Source organism: Athene cunicularia (genome assembly GCF_003259725.1).
Source record: "Athene cunicularia isolate RWA chromosome 6 unlocalized genomic scaffold, athCun1 chr6_part2, whole genome shotgun sequence".
Lineage (NCBI taxonomy): Eukaryota > Metazoa > Chordata > Aves > Strigiformes > Strigidae > Athene > Athene cunicularia.
This window is the reverse complement of record NW_020799106.1, coordinates 2,101,682-2,125,337: the sequence shown is the minus strand read 5'-3', so window position 1 is coordinate 2,125,337 and position 23,656 is coordinate 2,101,682. Positions and strand designations below refer to the sequence as shown.

General features: G+C 39.8%; 1 protein-coding gene across 1 annotated transcript in view; it reads right to left on the bottom strand.

The window, feature by feature from the left end:
- The window catches only part of GRID1 (glutamate ionotropic receptor delta type subunit 1), a 537,830-nt gene that overhangs the window by 205,560 nt on the left and 308,614 nt on the right, over positions 1–23,656 (bottom strand). The window contains exon 4 of the mRNA XM_026851878.1: positions 4,795–5,000. Within this exon, the coding sequence (XP_026707679.1) occupies positions 4,795–5,000 (206 nt within the window). The remainder of the gene's footprint in view (positions 1–4,794; positions 5,001–23,656) is intronic.

Below are 23,656 nucleotides of genomic sequence, written 5' to 3'. Positions count from 1 at the left end.
CTTTTTTCCCTGCTAAATTCTGAAAAGTAAAGGTCGCTGATTCCTCGGAAAAAAACAATTCATGCAATTGCTTGTGGGTGCAGACTGTTCAAGATGCCATAAATAATTCCTGCAGCTCCAGTCAGGTAATAGCTTGTCACCAACTGCAGAGGGGAAGGAGAGGAGTCTGGACCAGTGTTCACAAACAACTGCCAACTGGGAGTGCTCTGGGAGTAAGGTACTCCACGTCCGTAACGGCCAGGAGTGAAGGAAGGCCACCGGCCAGTTGTGAAATGATCCCAAAAGCCTAAACCAAAGGCAGAATATCTGTGGGAGTTGTTTGGGGTTTTTTTTAAAAGAACCAGTCAGAATATTTGACATGAAGTAGGGTAAAAGAGAAACAGCAGTCTGTGCTTTCCAGTGAGGACTAGAGAAACAGGACAGAGATAAATTACAACTGTTTAACAAACTTAGTATTATTCCAGAAGTTTATAGCTTCAGCTCAGATTGGAATTGCACCCATTCAGATAACCCTGCTGCAATGATACGGGGTTTTAGCATTAATTTTCAATGTGATTCATCTGCCATCTTCTATTCTTAGATGGTTTTACTATCCTAGTCACGCGAAGAGCTCTGCCTTCAGCTGCTACGCTGCAGTGATGTGCATATACACTAGCAGTGAGCTTACTAGGTTATCAGCAAGACGGACTCACGAGTAATTGTATCAGACACACCTAAAGAGAAACACTTTGCACTTTGGTGAAGCTGCCACAAAACAAGTAACGCGGAGTTAAAAGCCAAGAATTCCTTCTCTTTTCAAATCAACAACCACATGCAACTGCGCTACAGCCCCCATTTTACTGCTTTTTCAAAAGTAAAGGTAATAATGCCGGAAAGTAGGATGATTGAAGTCTATGAAGCAACCGATATCACCCATAGCTTTAAAGAAAAAAATCTCACTGAGTTACTGCATATCCGCAATAGGAAACTTGAGAATCTAACCTACAAGCTCTCTTCCTCCTCTTCAAGTATGTTACGTACAAAACGCACGCAATCCGAATTGATTCACACAACAAATGTTTCCTGATACGTCTTCAGAACAACTCCTGGGTCATCCAAAACATCCTTCAGACTAGTTCAGGAAAGACTGCTAGACTGTTACCGCAGTGTTTGATCTAGTGAGCTCCCACACACCCTGAAGGACGAGGCCTCACCGACCTCTCGTGCCAAGAGGCAACATTGCCTCATTGACCTCCCAGTCAGAAAGCATTCCCAGTCTACCAGACCAGTAGACCACCCATGATCCCCTTAGATAATTCCTCCTCCTCTTCCTCTCGTGTTTCTTCTCAAGTATTACTCAGTTCGGCTCTATACAGCGTGTTCCCGAGACCGGCCCTCATAGGTCGTGCTCTCCAATCCTTTCATCGTTTTTGTCACCTCTCTTTGACCTGTTTTCCATGTATCCATGGCACTACGCAGTGTAGAGCCCTTAATGATAAAAGCAAGCCACACAAATATACCTCTACTTGAAAACAAACAAACAAAAAAATGTCTCCGTTGTTAAGTGGAAGAGGCAAGTGAAACCTCCCGTCACAAGGAGGGAGCATTTTGAGTCTCAGATCCTGTGTCTGGGCCAAAGAGACTAACAGAATAGCTGAAAGTAATAAATCACCTTCCCATTTCTGAATTGCTAGTTTTTCTTCTTTTCCTTTCTTTTATATATATATATTGCCTTGCAAGGACATCACACAGTCTTCAGAATACACTCTCATTTTTGCTGTTACGTGCATACGGGCTACAATTGAGACCGGTTTTGCATATAAACTGAGTAACAGCACTAAGGCCACATATATCAGGGATTTTTGCAGGTGGAGAAGGGAACATTCTACTCACAATGATTAAGGAGGGACAGACTTTCTTTAGAGTTCCTTTAATCCCAAAGTGACCTTTGAATGCAAACCCTAGAGTAGCTAACATTTTATAAATAAATTTACCTTCTGTTTTCTGAATAAAGGACGATTCCATGTTTATATCTATACCGTTGAAGAGATATTTTTTCCTCTTTCCCTCTATTCTTACAGTCAAAGTAGTTTTATAGCAGAATAATAAATCTCGAAAATTTATGAAATGTCAGTAATTTCTGCTGCAGTAACTTTGACACATGACAGAACCAGGAATTGAGGATGCTAAGTCAGTAAAGTGAAAATGATGCCTAAAGAAAAATTAAAGAAATAATCCTAAAATTGAGTTGTTGTAGGACTTAGAAAGTTCTTCATGCGTGAGGTGTCAGAGTCCCCTAACTCTGTGCATCTAAAGTCAGATGAGATCTCTCCAACCTACCGAAAAGATGATAAATGAGGCTGAAATCTCAATCCGTATTTTTAGCAGGAAAAATGTATCACCTGCAGTATTGAAACAGGCAAAATAAATCTTGTACCAGCTGCCAACGGCTGATGTCTGAGACTTGTGCTGAGAGAAATTTGTTAAAGCCATTCATATTAGGGTTCATAATCCAGACACTGTCCAGGGAAGTCTCTTGGTTTTCTTCTGCGTGCCACAGGGGGGGTTGTGTGTAACACCTGGTTTTTATGAAGATGCTACCAGCCAACAGACTTTAATAAGATCTCACTGGAGTTTTTCAGATATTTTTCCCCTGCTACAAAAGATCAACTCAGCAAAACGGAAAATCTTAATAAGGAACCTCTTTTTCACATGAAACTTTCTACTTCCAGGAATCCATGGAAACAAAGATTAAAATCCAATTTCCTCTCTTTGTTCTTAATTTCTTATTTGTAACTCGAGGTAAAATAGAAAAGATGATGATAAATACACCCAGAATTGAAAAATAAAGCCTTTGAATGTTCTTCTCGGGTTACTACTTACATTTTTTTAGAGACCTAGCTTTTTTTTCCCCAAAAACTGAGAAGGGAAATTGTTTCAAAACCTCAACTTCGAAGGTGCAGAGCCAGGCTGGTGACAATACCAGTCACTATAATGCTCTGTAGGACCTATAACATGAAATATGAAAACCCATCGAAGGCGCTTACTGCTGCACATCGTCATTTATATATTTCTGTAAATCACGTAAGAATACATATTTCCTTTAAGCTGAAAATTGTTATTCTAGCCTGTCTGAAATTTTCCTGTAGATAATTACTTGCACTTATTGACTGAGATACTGAGGAATCACGGCTATTGTAACTCTCCACAAAACGTAAGCCAAACCTCCACCAGCAAAGGATTCTTCCGTACACCGCGCACCTCACATCTCCTGCCTTTTGAGAATTCCTTTCTTCGATTTAAATTTTCTTTTATAAAGCTTTTCTGAATCAATCAAGATTCAATATAGGAAGATTGCCAAATAAATTACTTTTCATTTCTGCCCACAGTTAAACTCCTGCAGGGATCTGGAAATATATCAAGATCGTTAGCCTTAATGCCTATAATACACACTGCTTTAAGGTGAAGTGAGTAGTAAAACAGTTTAATACATTAGCCCCTACACTCCAGAGACCCGCAGGGTCCTGACAGTGCATGCACATAACTCTTACAAACATTTCTGGAGCCTTGTGCACTGAAGGAGGACAAACGTTCTACCCAGCGTGGCTCTGAATAAATGCACATGTCAATTTCTTTTTAATACCTGGTTTGGACTCGCTAAGAAAACTGAGCAACGTGTGTTTTTGCTGGAGGCTTACTATGAAACAAATAAAACGGCTGACTGAGCTGTGTGTAGCTTACTACTACTCCCTCACTCCTCTACTGAAAATCCCTTTGTAGGCACAAACACAAGTAGAATTTGCCCCTGTGCTTAAGTCTTTCCCAAGCTACCCATTTGCCTCATTTATTTATGATAAAATTTACCCTACTAATTTAAAAATCACCAACGAACATGAATGTGGAGAATTTACTTATGCTGATATGATAAAAAAACTTAACGAGCTAAATTAAGTTGAATTTTTAAAAAATTTAACAGGCTTTCATGCAGCAAAACTGATAATTGGAAACAGGTTTTAATTTCTTGGTTCAATCTGATCCCTGGTTATTTAAAAATAGAAGTTAAAAAAAAAAAACAACAACTTATTTCATTGCCAAATTATCAGCTAATGAATACACAAACTGATGGAGGATCCAACTCTCGTTCTCAACTCTGACATACAAAGCACTGTTCAAAATCCATTATTTAATATTTAAAAAAAATGGATAAAACTCATTAATGCCAAAAAACTAGCCCACAGCACAACATTAATTACAAGCTTGCCCAACAGCTACCTCCCTGTTCTAATTAGCCTCGTTAATTTCAAGAAACCATTAAGAAAAGAGGACACTCATATAATTCTTACTTCATACTTGATTAAAAAAACCCCACAACTTTGTGATTCAGCTTTCAAACATCAATAACATGCCCTTTTAACATGAATTTGGAGATCTGCACAACAAAGACGACGCAGGCACATTATGATTAATTTCTTATAGACGATAGGAGATTTTCTGGTCACTTGTCAACAGTGGTTGAAATCCAGGTCTAAAATATTGGTATGGAAGACAACCAGAAGAAAAGAATTGCCCCAGAGAGATGTATATTATATTGAAAGTGCCCATCTGGCCCATGTGGTCACATTTGCATTAACCACAAGCATGTATCACATGGCGTCACTGATATCTCAGTTCTCCGGCACTGGAGTCTGACAATCTTATTGACATTTACCAACCAGCTTTGTCAAAATGCACCACTTAGAAAACGTGGCAAGGCATCACAAAAGTCATCATACACGGTTCTGAAATGTTGATGGTAAAAACAACTTGTGCACTGACCTCATTAATAAAAGTCTGGGCTCCTCGGGGGCTTAGGAGCAAGATAGCCCTCCGCAACGTGTCCCGATAGCGGTTCAGCTCTTCTGTTTTCATGGTAGTGAAAAGGTTGGCAAAGACTCTGCTGATGTTCCTGTCCACTTTTTGCAAGGATACATCAAGTCCCAGTCTCGAGGCCTGATCGAGAAATCCCTGCAGTCCACGTATATCTGTAACGGAGAGGGGACGGGGAAGAAGAGAAAAGAAAAGAAAAAAAAAAAACAACGCTGCATCAACCTTCGCTAATTAGGCAAGCATCAATAATTAGGTGGAAAAAGACTTTTTAACCTTTTTTTTTTTTGCAGCAGTGCTGTCAGAAGAAGAGCTGCCACGCAGCCATCTTCCACAGCTCCCTTCCATAGGCAATGCCAAGAGGGAAAGTCCATCCGTTAACCCTTCCCCAGAGGTCTCTGAATGACTCTTAGGAAGAGCCAGTTCATGGGTTTGGGTGGCTGTGCAGACCCTCCCCCAGAAGCTCAAGGCCACGGGGCTTAACCCTGCACAAACAAAATCACGGTTCAGATGCGGAAATCCAAGAACAGATAAGCAGGAGGATAAATCACTCATCCCTAAACTTCCTCCTTTTGCTACAAGCTGTCTTACACAAGATCACACCTGCTTTTTTCAAGAAAAAAAAATTAAATTATGCTGAGTATACACAGACTTTCTCCGTTTGAGCAAACATCCCCCCTTCAAGACACTGTTCCTTTGAGCTCTGTCCCTCAACTTCAGGCTGATGGAAAAAAAAGTATATTTAACTAATGACGTTTTTTAGGTCATTAACATGGAGGAACACACATCTCACAGTCTGTTCATGCTGACATTTGCTCACTCAAACCGCGCTCTGTCTTTACGACTCTCAACATTTTTCAATAATAAATGTCCGAGGTTTTATTTTGTAGTGAAATTGAGAGCGAGAAAAAGGTCAAAGCTTATGCTGAACCCAAGTTTCTCTCAAAATTAAGTGAGCTGATCACAGCCGTACCACGTCATCAGGAGCCCTTCATTTTATGTGAAACGTGTATAACTTCTTTTCAATACGAAGGTATTTAACCCTTTATTCTCACATTTCTTTCTCACGCTTTTATCAATTTCAGCTCAGGAGTGAAGCGAAATTGTGTAAGTTAAAGCGCATTTATTGTTCCCGTAATAAAACTTGCTCTTCAGAAAACTTTACTATAACCCTAATGGTCTCGGTAAACTGAACTGTAACAGTTGTTTTGTTGTTTTTGTTTTTTTTTTTTATTTTAAATCCTGGAAGTAACCATCTTCTGACGAAATTCTCACCACCACAGACACCGCTGAAGTCAGAGGACTGACCATCGGTGTGACCCAAGGCAGCTGCTGCCCCACCTCAGGGTTGCGTTGTCATAGAATACACACGTCATCATCCTTTTTCACCCCCTACAAAAAGTTGTATGAAACCCGATACAATTAACATCTTGCGAGAATGCACCAGTTCAAGAATTTAGCTCGTGTATAAGTACAATATGTTAGGGTCAACAAGATAAGTAGCAAACATTAGATCCAGAAGAAAAGCACTGGAAGTTACCTCGAATAGCTCCGTACTTTTAACCAAACGTGGGAATGCCTGTTTATGTGATTAATGCAGCTTCAGAAACCAGCTGAATCACAAGAGAAACACCAGAAAGGAACAGAAATTAAGCTAGGGATGTGCCAACCCCCGCAGACTGTACTTTCACCTCCGGTTTAGTTGACGGGATCATCCCAACGGCCAAGCCCCCATCAGGGACGGTGCCCTCCGAAGGGCTTTGCTGGGTAGCTGGGGCAGGTCGGCAGCAGTTTTATCACACTGTCACATACCTGCCAGACACGCTCACGGCCTAAAATCCCACGCCGCTGAGGAAAGGAAGGGGTTGACTGCTACACGGGCATTTCTGAAAAGCTTTAGCACTTGTATAACAGCTAAATACTGCAGGTGCGCTGAAATCATGACAGCGACAAACAGCTATTGTTTACAGGTTAACATATTTTATTGAAGTTGTCGAGCTAAGTTGGGATTTTGCTAATTTAAATTCAGTAAACTAGCATCCATTACTATATCTGCGCTCACTTTATGGATCCGTGATACATGAAAAACAAGTATTTTTCTTTTAATGATCTTCAGTCCTTCAAAATTACTGCAGTGCTTGACAAGCAGTAAGAAAACTCCCTTTTTTACAGTTTAGTAAGGACTTGTCTTTTTGTGCAAGAATCTGAAGTTCTCACTGCGCTAAGGAAAGCTGTTTACAAAAGATTAACTGTGCTGATACTGCTCTAGGGGTTTTTTGCCTTATGTCTTCAGCTGACCTGCTGAACCACCGGTTAGAAATATTGTTGTAGACCAGTGCGAAATACTCGATGCGCACACTAAGACTATTTGGACTTGGGAGAGCATTTTGTGTGCCCTTACGAATTTTTCCTCAAGGAAAACAGACTATTTCCCATTTTGAAAAACTTTGTTCCAGCTCGAGAACAAAGCGAAATTTTGAGATGGAAGAGACAGTCCAACCTCAACCGTACAAGCACAATCTGTCAGGTTTTCACAGATCTAAGTGGATGTGAATTTATTCAGTGTTGGCAATTAGAAAGTACTGCATGACTCCACCTCCCTGGCTGCTGTTCCTGCATGACACTGGGGAGGTGGGAGAAGGCTTGGTGGGAATTCGGAGGTGGGAGTGGGAACTGTAGAGCAGTGTTTTCAGAGGTGACTAACAATTTTAGGTGCCTACATAATAGGATCTTTTTTTTACGAATAATTATGTGCAATCACTGCCAAAAGGGCAATCATTTCTTAAAATGTATCAGTACATAAATACACAAACAAGATGCAGCAGCATCTGTTTATAAATCATAATGAATTAGGCTCAGTTTTCTCTGACGTACCACATTAAAAAGTGAGTTCAGTGCTCTCATCTATTTTCCTCCATTTAGAAGATCACAAATCCATGCAATATAAAAGAAAAATTGAGCTTTGTTCCATGGCAGCTCAAACAGAAATATTCACAGAAACAGTTATGAATTTCTCTCCATGTCTCATAATTTAGGACGGCTAATCCTTCATTTTCATTAACACTAAAAGCAATCTTATAAAATTCACATCGAATTTAATAAAAATAAATGCTTTTGTCTCGTTAAAATACGTGTGATTTCTGTCTCTTCTAGCCTTAACAGTGACTTCATATCCAAAAGTTGAGATGCTAACATTAGAGAATGATCCTGAACTTTTGCTAATAAAATAATTGCTTGTGCCCATTTATTCATACTTTATAGTTAAAGTACAGCAATCCAAACTCAGTCACAGTCACACTCCGCTGTCTAGAACTGACAAAAGACCGGTTTGCTGTAACTACACAACCTACAGCACTCTCTGCCTTCAGGTTTCCGATTAGTTACTTTTGCTCAGGGCGTAGCCTACGTTCAACCATAAAAATGACACGGTTCTCTTTTAATTTATCTAATTGTCCACCCGATTCTGTGCACGTCTAACACGCAGAATTTCAGAGACAATATCTGAAATTTTCTCTTTGGAGAACATCACTTGCTTGAAGGTGATGGAACGCCGGCACTTCAGAAGGAAAATGACACTACGAAATGGACTCAGGTGGGCATCTCTCAAAAAAAGTGATCTGTAAAATGATATAATAATTGGGTATGGTTGCAATACCGCAGTGTCAACCACAATCATGTGAAATTAGCAGGTAATAATTGGAACTGACTGACTACAGCCTTGTAAGACAAGCAAACTTCTTATGAACTTTGCGTCTCTTCTGTTACATCTGTCTGGAGAGAGAATCTGTGGGCGAGAGACTTCTTGCAAACCCTGACAGATACACCCTATGCTCGGGTCTGACAGCAGAGATAATTTCAGGGATGACTATTACAAGGAGGGAAGGAAAGCCTTGATGCACTGCTAAGATAGGAATTCCGTCGCTGTGACTACAAAACTAATGCTTGCTGTAAATAAAAGGCTTTCCTTTACTATAAGGAATAATGAAATGTGTAATTTCCTGCTGGAGATTAGGCTGCTCACTGCACTGGTTAACTGGAAGACAAACATAAAAGAATAGTAGTAAATGTGGCATTAGCTACCTAAAAACGTAAAGCTTATTGTCACCTACAAAGTAATTATTTTTTATTATATTATCTATAATCTTGGTCATATAAAAAAAAAAAAAAAAGTTCAGATTCTACCACAGCATTCACCTTTAAGAAATTTATATGATCTGATTCTTGGCCTCGACACCAGCAGCGTTAAGCTATGATTTTTGTGTGAAACAGCTGTATGGTTGGGCACAGCTGGCCTTTAAGGATGGCTCATTGTAGAAAGGAATTTCCAGGAGGCAGAGAGCATTATAGTGTCTTTGCAACACCAGTTTCTGACCCCGCTTGACAGAAACACAGGCAGCACGTGGCCAGAACCATTTTTACTTCGGGTAGGAAACAGCTGGAAGCAAACTGCAGTACCAAGCTGGAGCTGAAGGCAAGGCTAAAGAAGCACCAAGGAATTATTTCACACCCTTTCATTCTTATCCATCACCAAGTAAATTCCGGGAGAACTGAAGCAGCGCAACCAAGCTCCATTTTCAAACGACCTACCACCAATCCTTTCACTTGTACATTTGTAAGAGGGAAAAGAAAATAAGTGTGAAAAACAATGAGATTGGGCAGGAAATGCTGAGCTTTTGAGTTTTCTCATTTGCTGAGGCTCTACACTTTTTTTTTTTTTTTTTTTCCGACTGTTAGTTTTCTTTGAGCATTATTTTGGCAATATATTTCAGGTAGTGAGAAGAACGTCAAGGAGACTTGAATAGTTTCATTATTTTAGCATTTATACACTTGTGAAAAAATATATTCACGTTTTCCCACACTTTAGGAACAATATCAAGGCATTTTTCCTTACACTTAAGCTCCAAAAGAAGACAAAAATGACTAATTCTTACCTTTAATAAAAAGATACTCTGTTTTATTCTAGGTTGGTCTCTCTTGACTGCAAATTGGACAGAATACTTCCCACTTGTTATTTCATCGTTTAAGACAGAATAAAATAAACATTCTAGGAACCACTGATTTGGAAAATAACCTGAAACTGATTTCATAAACCACTTCAGTTTCATGAGTTTCACTCATTTTATTTTATAACGGCTCTTGGCCCTCATTTTTGCAACTGCAAATTGTTTACAAAAGGAATGTAAACACTTAATTCCCTGTGAAACTGAAACAAGGGAGATTTAGATGAGATATGAGGAAGAAATTCTTCCCTGTGAGGGGGTGAGGCCCTGGCACAGGCTGCCCAGAGAAGCTGTGGCTGCCCCCTCCCTGGCAGGGCTCAAGGCCAGGTTGGACGGGGCTTTGGGCAACCTGGGCTGGGGGAAGGTGGCCCTGCCCGTGGGACTGGATGGGCTTTAAGGCCCCTTCCAACCCAAACCATTCTATTATTCTATGAAATAAGGGATAGTGAGACTAGTGTAAGAAGCAGAGACACACATTCTGACGGTGAGACTCCTGCTGAATTGTAAGTTTTCTGACTGAATCATTTTGAATAACATCATTGGGTCCTTGCTCCAGATAATAAACTCCTTGAAGGATTTGAATATACTCCATTGTTTTAGAAAACTGAAAGTGGACATACTTCAGAAGTAGCTCTTAGTCTTAAGTCAATAAATAACATAATTATCTTCTTTTAAACAACAGAGGGAAGATTATTCTTTATGCTTCCAAAAGGTATTTTGTCCAAATCATCTAGAAGAATTAGGCTGAGCAAACACTGAAATTTTCAACCTTAAGACTCACAACATCATTTCAACTGTTCAAGTTGAGTGATTCGATCAGCAAGTACCACAAGTCTGTTACAACAGGTTTGACTACATTAATATTAGAATGTAAATGCTTATTGGATCCCAGAGCAAATATGAAATGATATCAGTAAGGTCTATTTTCTACTTTTATAATTTTTTTCTCCGTTCTTACGATCTCTCTCCAAGCCTGTAACATCTCTCTCCACCTACCACATTTCCTCGTGTGTCGCTGCCTGACAAATTCCCACAATCAGCGCTAAGGTAACTGCCATCAGCCAGATAATTGTTCTACAAACATTAGAACTCACCATTTCAAAACAACGTCTGTGATTTAGTCACCTCATTCCTAATGAAGTTTCACTGCAAAAACTTTATGCTAAAAAAAAAAATCTTTGCCTTCTTACATGCTTTTAGATACAGCGCTCACAGTAACACCTCTGCAATTATATCTCATTTTCTTTTTTTTTTTTTTTTTTTCAAACCAGGCAATAGTTATAGCAAGTGCATATGATAGCAAGTACAATAAATCCATGAATTAAATCGGATGTTTTATTGTTCAGGTTTTATAAGAACAGCTGTACCAGATGAGAAGTTCTGCTGAGCTCCGAACCTGTCTTTGATAAACAGCGCGTTCAACAGGAGCAATCATGGAATGAAACTTCCCTTTAACTCTCTCCCAACAACTCTCAGTCTGCAGTGCAGGGAATTCCTCCGGCACATGTGGTTTCTGTGGATCTGTACCCACTACCCAGGCGTATTCCTGCACGGCAACCCCCAATGGCTTTCCCCTCCCGCGAGCCGCACAGTTTCCCTTTAAGCCCACGTAAACTATGAGCATCCAGATCAGTTCACCTCCAGCATATTAACCCGGGAATCTTCAGAATCCCACTGAGCTCTTCCCTTTCCCATTTTTACGCCTTTCTCTCCTGGACAGTTCAACTGACATTGATCAAACACAAAGCAATGCACCATCACCCACAGTGCCTGAGCAGCCAGGCCCTTCAGACCCAGAAGCTGCATAGCCCCTGCTCAAAGAGATCCCAGAAAAGTCAGAAAACGGAGATTTCTGGAAAGAATAAAGCAGGCTATCAGAAACTTAAATCTTTGAGAAACAGAGAGAGAACATTGATTTGCCATTTAAATCTAGATCACAGGCTGACATTTGACCACCGTTCCGTAGAAACTGAAAATCTTATCACATGTGTTTTGATGCAAGCATTAGGATTATTCCGCTCAGAAACCCTTGTGATATCAAAGGCTGAAGCCTGTATTATGGCTGCAGAAATTTTTTTATTGGGCAGTTATACTGTCTGCATCGAGTTTTATTATCAGGCTTTTAAATATGAAAAAGACTCTGAATGGAGACAAATCATAGGGATTGGTGATTTCCGCTCCTGAAGAGATGGGACAGGGACAGAATGTGCCCAGATGTATTACCTGCACGGATGTTTTCAGACTCAGCAAATCCTAGAAGGCAGACAGTACTATTAAAAAGTTACTCTGCACAACTGATGCCTCATAGCCGAAACAGCTGATCCGGTCTGAAAGGCAACAGGAGGCCCAGAAGCACAAAAGCCTTTTAAAGGCTGCAGCAGCCCTGTCACATTTAGCATGAAAGGTCAGCTACAGGTCTCTCTCCTCCTGGATTTTAACACTTAGCGTTCAGAAGTGCAAGGGAAACCACCTCATGAAATTCGTTACTGTTGGAAAAAAATGTAGACATATGCTACAACTGATGTATTATAAAATGGGAATTCACAGAAGAAATACTATTTCCATTCAAATCATCCATTTAATTCTTCTAAGTGCAATAATTGCCAACAGTTTGCCCAATGGTAAACCACTCAAATGAGCTGTAATAGCTTTTCATGTCACTGCTTTTAAACACTAAGCAGTGTTACTGCTGTATCTTCATATGAGACAAAAATAGATGTACTGACACACTATGCTTTCCCTGACATGTATCCTAACTTTAGACAAAATATTTCTTTTAGCTAAATAAATTTTAATTATTGCATTAAATGACTGAGCTTATCAGTTGCTGTGGCTGAGTACAAGCAATTCTAAACCTCCATCCATCAGGACATTAGGAGAATACATCTTTCTTCTTTCGGAGGACACCTTCCTGAAGCTTTGCTATTTTATGTGAGTATCTGAATCAATAGTGCCCACCTAGGATGCTGGGACTGTAAGTCTGTCAGCTTTAACACAAATGCAGTTGTTACTCTTCAGAATCCTCCACTGTATTTTAAGTTTGGTTATCATGCTTTGTCATGTGAAGTACGTCCTTCCTAAATATGATCAGAAATCCTAAACTAGGAAAAAAAAAGGAAAAGCAAGGATCTAGGAAAAAAGGAAAAGGAAGGAACTAGGAAAAAAATAGGAAAAGCACATCCTGAAACAAACCAAATGTGCACAGGGAAGGCCTTAAATAAAGAGGCAAAAAGTATCTCTTCTCATTCCAGAAGTTACCTCAGAATTTGAGATTCCCTCGGTACGTGTGTACAGGTAAGCATCCAGCAAAGACAAGGCAGAAGCACATCCCTTTGCCTTCAATGGATTGCAGAGTGAGACTCTCTTGTTTAAATCAACTTTAAATACTGCAAGTTCTGATCTCAAGAGAGACTGCAATATAATTACTGGAGATAAAGAAATTAAATTCCCCCCTCGAGGACAGGCTACCGGCAGGAAGACCTTAGTCTTTTATTTGTGTGACAATAATTATTGCTTGCGTTTATACAACACCTTTCAGCCAAGGAGCTCAACGTACTTTATAAACACCTGTACTGTATAATAAAGTACACACTATACACATTACAGGAGCTAGTTGCTGTTACACCTACTTAACTACATGTCAGCAAATAATAATTCAGCGCTCCAGTGAAGAAACTTCCTCGCATCGGAGAATTTCCGTAGGTTCAAGTAGAAGTCAGGTGGCCTGGGCACACAGGTGGGAGAATGGCTGTCAGAGCTGCCAGCTCTCGTGTTGTTGGCACCATCTAGAGATGGAGTCTTCCCTGAGGAAACAGGGATTCTTTATGGTTGTTATTTCTCAGTCAGTCTCAGACAACTACGTCCTTGCTGATGTGAATTTTGTACCGTCTCCAGTCTCCTGCACTAAGACCCTAGCTGTCGCTTCGGCGGATGCCAGGGTTTCACTCCATGGCTCGTCAGAGCACTCGGCACAAGGTGGTGCAGGGGCACTCAAGGTGCACATCTTGAGCCGCACTCACCATCACTGAAGCACTCTCTGACCGAGTCAGCGCCAGGTGCCACCACCAGCACGGCTCTGTGTCACCACACGGGCACCAGCTCACACGGAGGCAGAGCACGGCACTGAGCTTCACGGAGCTCACCCGCCCTGGCAAGACCATCCTGAACCGTTTGACTAGTACCGGGTCACCTGCTGGCAAGCTAAGGAAAACAGTGTGCACATTTTCAGCTCAGAACCCAGGAAGAAGGGCCCTCTGGCCAATCTTTATGTTACTTAAATCCTATCCGTCAGGCTGTAGTGAGGATAGTGGTATCAGTTCCATTTCCTTTACTAACTGGCTCACAAAGTGCATTTTCATATAGACACTCAATTAAAAAAATTAGAAAAATTATCCTTCTTCAATTTCCTGCTTTTTTTTTTAAACCCATTTTTGCAACACAGCCTCCATAAAACTGCACAAAAATGCAAAAGGATACAAAAATCAATCATAGACTCTTCTGTTCTCCAGTGTTTTCTGTTAAAAGCAAGATGAGAAGGATCCCTACTGAGATAACAAATCTCTTGGCGGGAGTGGGAGGGAGTTGAAAACAAAAACTAAGCTCATGTCACATGTAACGACCATCAATTAGTCCCTCTTGTCGGAATATGCCAATAACAAACAAAAAAAAAAAAAAAAAAAACAACCATCATTTGCCAATTATTCATTTGCATTATAACAACTACTTTTAGTACCATGGCAAATACTACTCCATTCTCCAACAACACGACTCTCATCCCAGAGGAAAAAAGAAAAAAAACCCCAACAAACAAACCCAACATGCTAGAGAATAAAAACATGAATCTGCTTATGCTGTGTCATTAGCTAAAACCTCAGGCATCCCGCCGTTAGCTTCGTGGTTTTGGAACGTAACGAGTAATAATTACTGAAAAGACAACTGGTAACACTGAGGTGGTACACTGTGCCAGGATTAGCGCCAAAAGATTCTCCACTCCTCATACTGTAAACAAAAGTAACACATTTTAACAGACTGAAAAATGAGAGTTTTAGGCCTTAGTCCTACAAACATTCAAGCGTGTATTTAGCTTTGTGTGAGGAAACTCAATGCCAAGTCTTCTCCCACGTACGAAATCTCTCAACACATGAATAAGTGTTCACATAGCTACTACACGCTGTGATTTACTCCAATGATGATCATCAAGATAAACACTTCAAGAGCATAGAACGTACTCCACCTCCCCAGATGTGAAGCCCTTTTTTTCTTAAAACAGCAAAAAGCTTCCCACCTTTTTAACCAATCTTCCTGTCCAACCCTCTGCTCCAAACCACCACCCTGGTATTTCAACAGGTTGTGCCTCTGACTGAACACGTGGCCTTTGCGAAGGGACAGTAAACCTGCCCTTGACAAGCGGGTCTATGATGCTTCCTATGTGCCCAGACTCAAGAGCATCTACCCAGGTTTCACTTAAACGCTCCATTTGAAAATTATCGGCCATCTGTAACGAGTTTTTCTTCTTCTCTTTACTACATTTCTATAAAGCAACAGCAAAGTATTTACAGGCTTAGGAAAAGAGTGTCTCCTCGCTAAAAACTCAGCTATAGGAAAGGATAATAGGAAAATGGGACTGTAAAGCTACAGAGACTTTTCCCACTCCATTAGTGTGGCCCACACAAATTTCATTAAAATAACTTTATTTGAATAAAAGCAGTCAAATGCAGTAAGAGAGTCCTTTGTTTACTAGTCAAAACCATCCCCGGTTTGGCAGCAGAGTAAATCTCAAAAAAAAAATTCCAGTCCTAACTAACTAGGAAGTTATTCTTAAGTCTACAATCAGAGATACCCAAGTGCTTGGAGAAACAAAACTTCACATTCAAAAGCAAGAAGCGTTCAGGGGTCTCTGTTTACTTCAGTGACACCAGGGGGGTTTATTTGCATTGTTATAAAATTGGGGGTTACTATAGCATCTCCTTTATGTATATTTATGAGTAAATGAGACAAGGGCTATATGCCTCGGTAAATTTAAACTGAAATTTGATTGTGGGACTCGGAGACAAAGCTTCAGTGTAACTCCTCCCAAAATGGAACAAGCTTTTATCTACTGATTACCGCCACTGCCATGAAGACCAGTTAGGAAGTCCGGTATGCCCTAAGGTGAACACCTGAATGAAGACGGCTATTGTTTCCCCCACACGCAATTTAATTCCTTAGCTCATGTCTTCTGATTTACTGGAAAGGGATTCGGCAATTCTGAATGTTACCAGGAAAAATTTTTATCATTAGAAAAGTCTGTGAGGAACATCTCTGAGCACCAGCATGCAGGAACCATCCCAGTTCCTGAGAAAATTTTTTTTTTTTTTTTTTTTTTTTTTTTTTTCTGTATAAAATGGTGGAAAGTCTACCTGAAGTCTAGATGAGCAAGCTGTAGGTTTTCAGATTAACATCCAGAAGATTTATTTTTGTCTTTATCTTTTATTATGCTCCTCACTCCAGGTAGAATCAAACCTAGGTTTTGATTCCTGGGGCACAACACATCAATTTCTGCCTCTTTATAGCTTTGAGATAATTCCACATATTGTAATTAATCATAAAATGACCAGATAAAGAATAACATTTCTCATTCTATTAGCTCACGCACCGAGTATAGCCAATGCCTCTTTTAGTTAAGGTTTGAGTTTAATGCTCACGATAATCACAGTTCTTTGATGCTACATAATACGTTCAGGCACTTCTGTGTCTGAAATACTTTTGTTTCATACGACTGACTACTTGGGGGCGGGATGGAGGCAGGGTGAGAGACTTCTTGTCAGGAGAACATCACCTAGACGTCTGAAAGACCACTTCTGATTGCCAGCTGGAAGTCTGCGGAAGGCAAAATAACACCGAGTGGTTTGCTTCAGCTCAGACTTCTTGGTTATTTTATCACGTCAGTCTCCTAATTTTAGGAAAAATTAGGTTCACTCCAGGTATTTCTTCAAATCTCTTTATTCAGTCTTATAATCATGCGTCTCACTATGACGAGGTTGTTCTTGGTCACTGAGTACATGAAGAGATTTCATCTGCATCGCCTTCCTTCTCACCCTTAGTATTTATTTAGGTGCATCTCCGAACATACAACTACAGTGACTTCTGCAGCAGCGCAGACAGTAGAGCTGTAACCGTTGGGGAATGAGACAGCCATGCACACTGCTGGGAACAGCCTTACCTCAAAAACCTTCCAGCAAGAGGTTGAAGGTAGTTTCACACCTCATTTCTCCTGCCATGTCCCCAGAACCCCTGCTGTGTGGATCTAGTGACGCTATTTGAAACGTCACATCCCAGCCACCCCCCAGGCTCTAGCACACTAGCTACACTGCTTGCATGAAAAAGTATTGGTTTGGGTTTTGTTTGTTTTTTTTTCCCCTGGAAACAAGTATTCAGTGTTTGTATGAACACAGATCTTTTGCTGAAAAGAGTGGAATGAATGACCAGCGACATGTGCTTTAACATCAGAAAAAGGGAGAGCTGGAAGTTGGGCTCTTGAGAGTGAGGAGGTCACCGATTACATTCTTTATACAGCAGAATATTTTTTTCTTATTTTTTATGTAGAAAGGGTCTAATACTAAAAATAATTGCAGTTTCTGGTTATATTATAACAGTATCCTGATTTACACCTTCTTTCATCCCCTTTCATCCCCCCAAGTCAATCAACAAAGGGACATTTTTCTGTTCTTTCTGCTCATGTTACCTCCGATTTGTGCACTCACATTCCCTTCCAGTATGGTAATTCCCACATCCTCTTTTATTTCATACAACGGGATCACATATACGTAATTAATTTTATATAATCTTAATTTTTCTGCTTTGTATTTCACTGATTGAAAAATACAATTGAAACTTTTGAAGAGTGGGGTAAGTCCCTCCCCTCTTCTTACAGAGCAGTCATCCATTTCCATCTCAAGTGGTCAATTTATTGATTCCACAACATTGAGAGGTTTACCTATGTGTATGTAAGTACTCTGTCCTAGCCCCAACCAGGAAAAGTCCTACCGAAAACATGAGTACCTGTTTAAATCTCTGTAGTATGAGAGGTAGGGAGGGGTAACAGGACTCCGTTGTTATAACAATAAATAATGAGCAATAAAAATATTTCTCTTGAGCAACCATGGTACACTTTAAGTACAGAAGCCAAAGGAAGAATATTAGAATGAATGTTGACTAGTTAATTGGGGATAAATGTATCAGGAAGGGGGGGGGGGAAAAAAAAAAAAAAGACTTCCTGAACTTTGCAGTATGCTGGTGTCAACTTGAAGAGACAGTGAGTAAAAGAGAATGAATCATCTGAAATTTGCAGTGGATTTAGTGAAGTGCGTAGTCCCATGAGCTAAAGAGATGTGAGGAGAGATAGCAGGGTTGATCGAAAATTAAAGAACTGGACACTGAAGTGTGTCATGGGAATACTGAGGCAAATTCTTTTAGCAACTACTAAAGAAGAGAAGGGGAAAAACCAAACCCAAACTGAAGTGTATCCTCAAGCCTGTTACTTCATTTACATTCTTGACCTGCTTGTGAAGAAAAACCAAACCAAACCAACACACCTCCTCGAGCTGCTGCAGCAGGGGATGGAAGAGAGGGCAAGGGATCTACAGGAGAGGGGAAGGAGAGGAACGGGGGTGTTTTGTTCTGCAAAGGCCTCCCCAGGACTGGAGAACCCCTCATTATAGCGTAGGACCTGGCTGTAATTCAGAAAGTGAATGGGCAGCTCCTGAAGGTCCAAGCATGCCGCCTCAGCACCAGCAAACTCATGAAAAGAGTTAAGAACTCTTCATCATCAGGCCAGGATTATTCCCTACAAGAAGAAATACATTCTCTCTCTCTCTCTCTCTTTTTTTTTTTTTTTTTTTTTTTTTTTTTTTTTTTTTTTTTTTTTTTTTTTTTTTTTTTTTTTTTTTTTTTTAAGTTCAACAGCATCTTTTCTTTTAAAATACTTCTGCAGTTAGGAAGGTAACATTCCATAGCACACCTCCAAATTCCTCCATCACACTTGAGTGGCATGGCACCCCCACTTCTCACGTGGGCTCTAAGGCTCACTGTGTGCAAGTTCTTAGCAAAATATTCTCCTTCCCCTCCATTTGCCTGACAGAGACTAAGATCAGAAAAGAGAGATTGCTCTACCATTTCCAGACTGAGACAGAAACAGGCAAAACCAATCAGCTTTGATAGGGGTGGGATGTTTAGTTTATTATATAGAGAAAAATGCCCTCTCTCCATAGAAAAGAAGATTATTATTTTTCGTGGTTTCCTGCTGCCTTGATCCTGAATAATCTGTAGCCAACTGTGTTCATCAGTCTGTGCTCGTCAAGCTGACATGCCCTTCCCCGCAGGTGGTCATTCCAGCAAACATTATCCAACTATTTTGGAAAGGCAATAATATTAAGAAAGGACTGGGAAGGAGTCTTTTGGTACGAGCAGATTTTGATCGTTATAATGCTTATTAAATCTGATACCCTGGATGAATAGACACATTCTTATTACTCACCTAGGAATTGTATTGTCATGTATATAAATATATTCAAGTTCTCATATTAATCTTTACCAAGTGCTTGGGCTACGGTGAAAGAGAGAAAATAATTCTAGGTAAAAACTGTCGAAGTACTGGATTACTCAAATGAATAGACCCATGATTCAAGGTCTAAGAACACAGAATCTGATCATCAAATACAGATAGGGCAGAGGTAGAGAGCGTTGAATATTTTGGCCAACAGAATGCCTGGCAATGCAAAAATTTAATCTGCATAAAAACTGGATTTATATCATCGGCGGTGATTAATTTTAATCAGTTTTAATAACTGTGGCATTAGAAAGTTAAACTCCATATCTTTATTACCAATGTAAGTGGGCGTGTGAGTGTTCTATTTGTAAAAAACCCCACAGGTCCCGAAGGACATGAGCCAGAAGACATAAGAGAAGATATCCAGCTCCCATTTCAACATTTAAAAATGCCTAAACGATACATGGTGATGCTATCTGTAACTATGATTTTAGATATGTAATTCACAACTATTACTGGAAAAAAAAAAATAATTTTCACCCATCTAACATTTAGTTTTATCTCTTAATAACCAAGGCACATTTGAATGAATATCTTGCCAACGCTCCTGGTATTTTGTCATTATCGAGTCACCCTGCATTTAATTCATTGTGGAAGATGCACACGGAGGCCTAACCTGCATGTCATCCACCCTGTGAGAGGTCCTGTCGGCTCTTCCTGAGAGAGGATTCCTTCTCTGAGGAATTACAAATCCAAAAAAAAAAAAAAAAAAAAAAAAAAAAAAAGAGTAAAACTGTTTACTCTTCAGAGTCACATTAGAAGTAAACCATAGGAGATGCTAGATCCTTCCAACACCTAAGGTGTTCACATCTGGCTTCTGACAAGCCTCACAGCATCGTATTTCTTGACATACTTAAAACAAAAAAAAAGGTCTGATGTTTCAAAGAGATTATCTTGTGACAATTTCAGAACTCTCTAGTCTACTCCCCAGCAAAACTGTTAAGGAACTAGATAACACCTTTCTAAAAGAAAATAATACTCTAACTCTGGACATCTGTGCCTCCAGTTAATGACCTAAATCATTAAGAACATTTATTTACAAATGGACAAAATGGTTTAAACTGGGTAAATTATCCGAATTCTACATTAACAGGAGGAATACTCTCTTACTTGAAACAGATCATTAAGAAACACATCCAGAGGCTCAGAGACTCCTTGCATTCTATCTCATTAAGATCCAAACATCTGAGACCTATTTAATCCAAGCCATAGGTAACTTGGAGATGTTTGCTTGTCTCTCCTGCTCTCTTCCCCTCCCCAGGCCAGAAGGTGTGCTTGTAAGTACAAACAGCTTCACTGGAAGCTGCTGCTTGCTGGGCAAGACCTAAGGAAAAGCAGCGGTTAGCAAAGAGATTTGCACATGGAATCACGTAAGAGGGAAAAAATGTTTTTCAGGAGTTGTTTTCCTCTTCATTTAGGAGTGAGGAAGGATCATTAGCAGCCATGACCTAAACATTTTGGCTTTATTTTCCCAGCTTACTGGATGGAGACTTGAGATTATTATATTTATTATAATTTATTATTATATTTATTAGTCAGGCCTATAAATACCAGACCCACCTGGTAGCATTAAGATGTGAAAGAGATGTTAGATATTCACTTCTAGATATCAAAAGGAATTCAAAGCCTAGAAGAACAGCCCCAGAATTTTACTCGGGGATGGGTTTGCGACTGCACAGTCCTAAGAGACAATCAAAACGGCGCCATCCACTCAATTTTAAAACCAGGTACTAGCTAGATTTCAGTTATTAAGTTTAAAATCAAACAATATCAAAATCTGCTATCCAGGGACTGGATAGATTAAAATAATTTGCACCCTGTGACAAAATCTATTCCCTCACATTGTTTACTGCCAGCATGAAGGGATTTAGTATCTACAGTGACTTATTAAAAATTACCAGTGATTCTTTTTAAAAATCAATTCTTGCTGATAATTTTTTAAAAAATCCCACCAATTAAAAAGCAATACTGGCAAAATAAAGCTAGCCTAATAGGATCCTGGAAGAATCAATCACTATAATCATCTGCTGCCATAAACCTTATGGGAAGATTACAAATGTGAGGCTTCAAAGGAGGGGAAAATTCTTTTAAAATATAATTTGAACTTTACTTCTGAAATATCATGACCGTCATGATCCATCACCCACAATCACTGCCCCAGACTTAAAATAAATCAAAACTGTGACTCAATGGCTACAATCAATCATGTGAGAGCAAACGGTGGGAATGGTACTGTCATGTCCAGTACATGCTTCTCAGATTATACATAATAGACTCTGTTAGTAAATGGCAAACAAAAAGCTGAGACTAAATGCACAGGACTAATAAAACTTTATACCACAAGTAATTAGAGCAGACTAAAAAAAAAAGTCAGAAAACCACCACAGAGATTCAGTTGAAGCAAAACCACATTTCCCGAGACACGCGAGAGTGTCATTATTTACACACTGGAAATTAAAACCATACTCAAAAGAGATGTTACACACCCTCTGTCAGAGAAAGTAAATGACCTTGAAAGAAGTTTAAGCTGTGAAAGAGTTATTCACGTAGAAAAAAAATGACCAATTACAAGAATATCGCTGGGGGCTGCTTTGCAGGAACCTCAGAAAGCAACGGTTCTAGGGCTGGAACTTGTACAGGAACCAGGATATTTGTCAGAAAGATCCACTCCGGGCTACTCACAAACAAAAAATTCAGTTAAAAATCAGTCCACATCAGGTCTATAATACAGTTTCAGCCTAAGAAAGACCTGTTCCAAAAGAAAATCTCCCTATGGATGACCAAAGTGTGAACATCACGTTGGATAATTTGCTAAGCTATTCCAGATATTTTTTTTATCACTATTTGTATATCTACAACCAAGTATCTCGCTACCAAAAAGCATTTTGACAGACTTAGTTGCTGTAAGATATCATCAACCTTTTACGTCTTATTGCAGAGCTACCAAACACAAGCTCCTTTAGTCAAATACCTTACGCAAAGACTTTATCAGTGCGGGTGACTTTATACTTGCACTTTCAAAAAAATAAATCTAAATGGAATAATTGGAATAGATCTTCTTTGCAGTCTCTTCGTACAGCTCACGCAATCTATCTGAAGTCTTATACTTCCGCGCAATAAATTGTGAGAAACAACTCATGAAGCCCCATTTCGGAGCAAAGCAGTACGCAGTCCAGCCTTCATTCACCATTCGGGCTGGAATGTTAATACAGAAATTGCTTTCATTTCCTGTGAGGAATTACAACGGCTTTTCTCCAGTAAACCGTAGGTGTCTATTAGGCAAAGTTATGGTGAGAAACAGAAGACAAACATTTAAATTCACTGTCTAGAGTTTTCATTTTGATTATAGCAATTTCCAGTTTAAAGGAAATGAGTATCTGGGAATGTATTTAAAATTAATCCTTCCCTTCTGAAGTAGCACTAAAATTCGGTTAGGAGTGAAATAGGATTATTTCATTTCAAATCGTCATCTGGAATAAAAAAGATTCAATTGTATATTTATTTGGCAGTAGCTCACTAGGCACAGTAAGGTGTCAAAGTCCTTAACAGAGTTCTAAAATTCCAATTTCAGCTTTGCCGCTTTCCTTCATAAACTATAGATCAGTGATAATTACGGTACCAGCCTAGTTATTCTACCTTTTTTTTCCTTCAAATTGCAAGTATAAATACCAGTGAGGAGCACTACTATATTTTAAGGTAGAACGGCACTGCAAACCCTCTGTCTGCAGAAAGGTCATCTTACCTCTTCATTTGCTAATGCAAAACGAGGCCGCTGAGCAGAGGAAATACACAGTTCAACACAACGAGGAGGCTAACTGCCATTTCTAGTCTGTCTCCAATTACTGCACACAACAAGCATTAATAGTAATGGGGCTTGGGGGAATCCGACAAAAGGATGACTTAAGCCTGGACCTCCCATCATCCTGGGGAGGGCTGTCCTGAAATAATCGTGCTTGTCGTTTTGACTAGAACGTGACTGTAAGAAAACTCGTTACCCCAAGTGATACGTGTTTGTTAAATTGCTTTAAGTAAATTGGCATGTTCTAATTAAGACAGTTTACTGCAGACGAGGTTTAACGCTTCCGACCCGCCCAGCGCTAACCTGTCCGCCAGTATCTTCCCCATGTGATCTCTACCTCATGCCCTCCCGTTCTTCAGCAGCAGAGTTCCAATTCTGTCCCAGATACTTTAACACCTCTACACCAGGTCAGTCAAAAGGTTGTCGCTC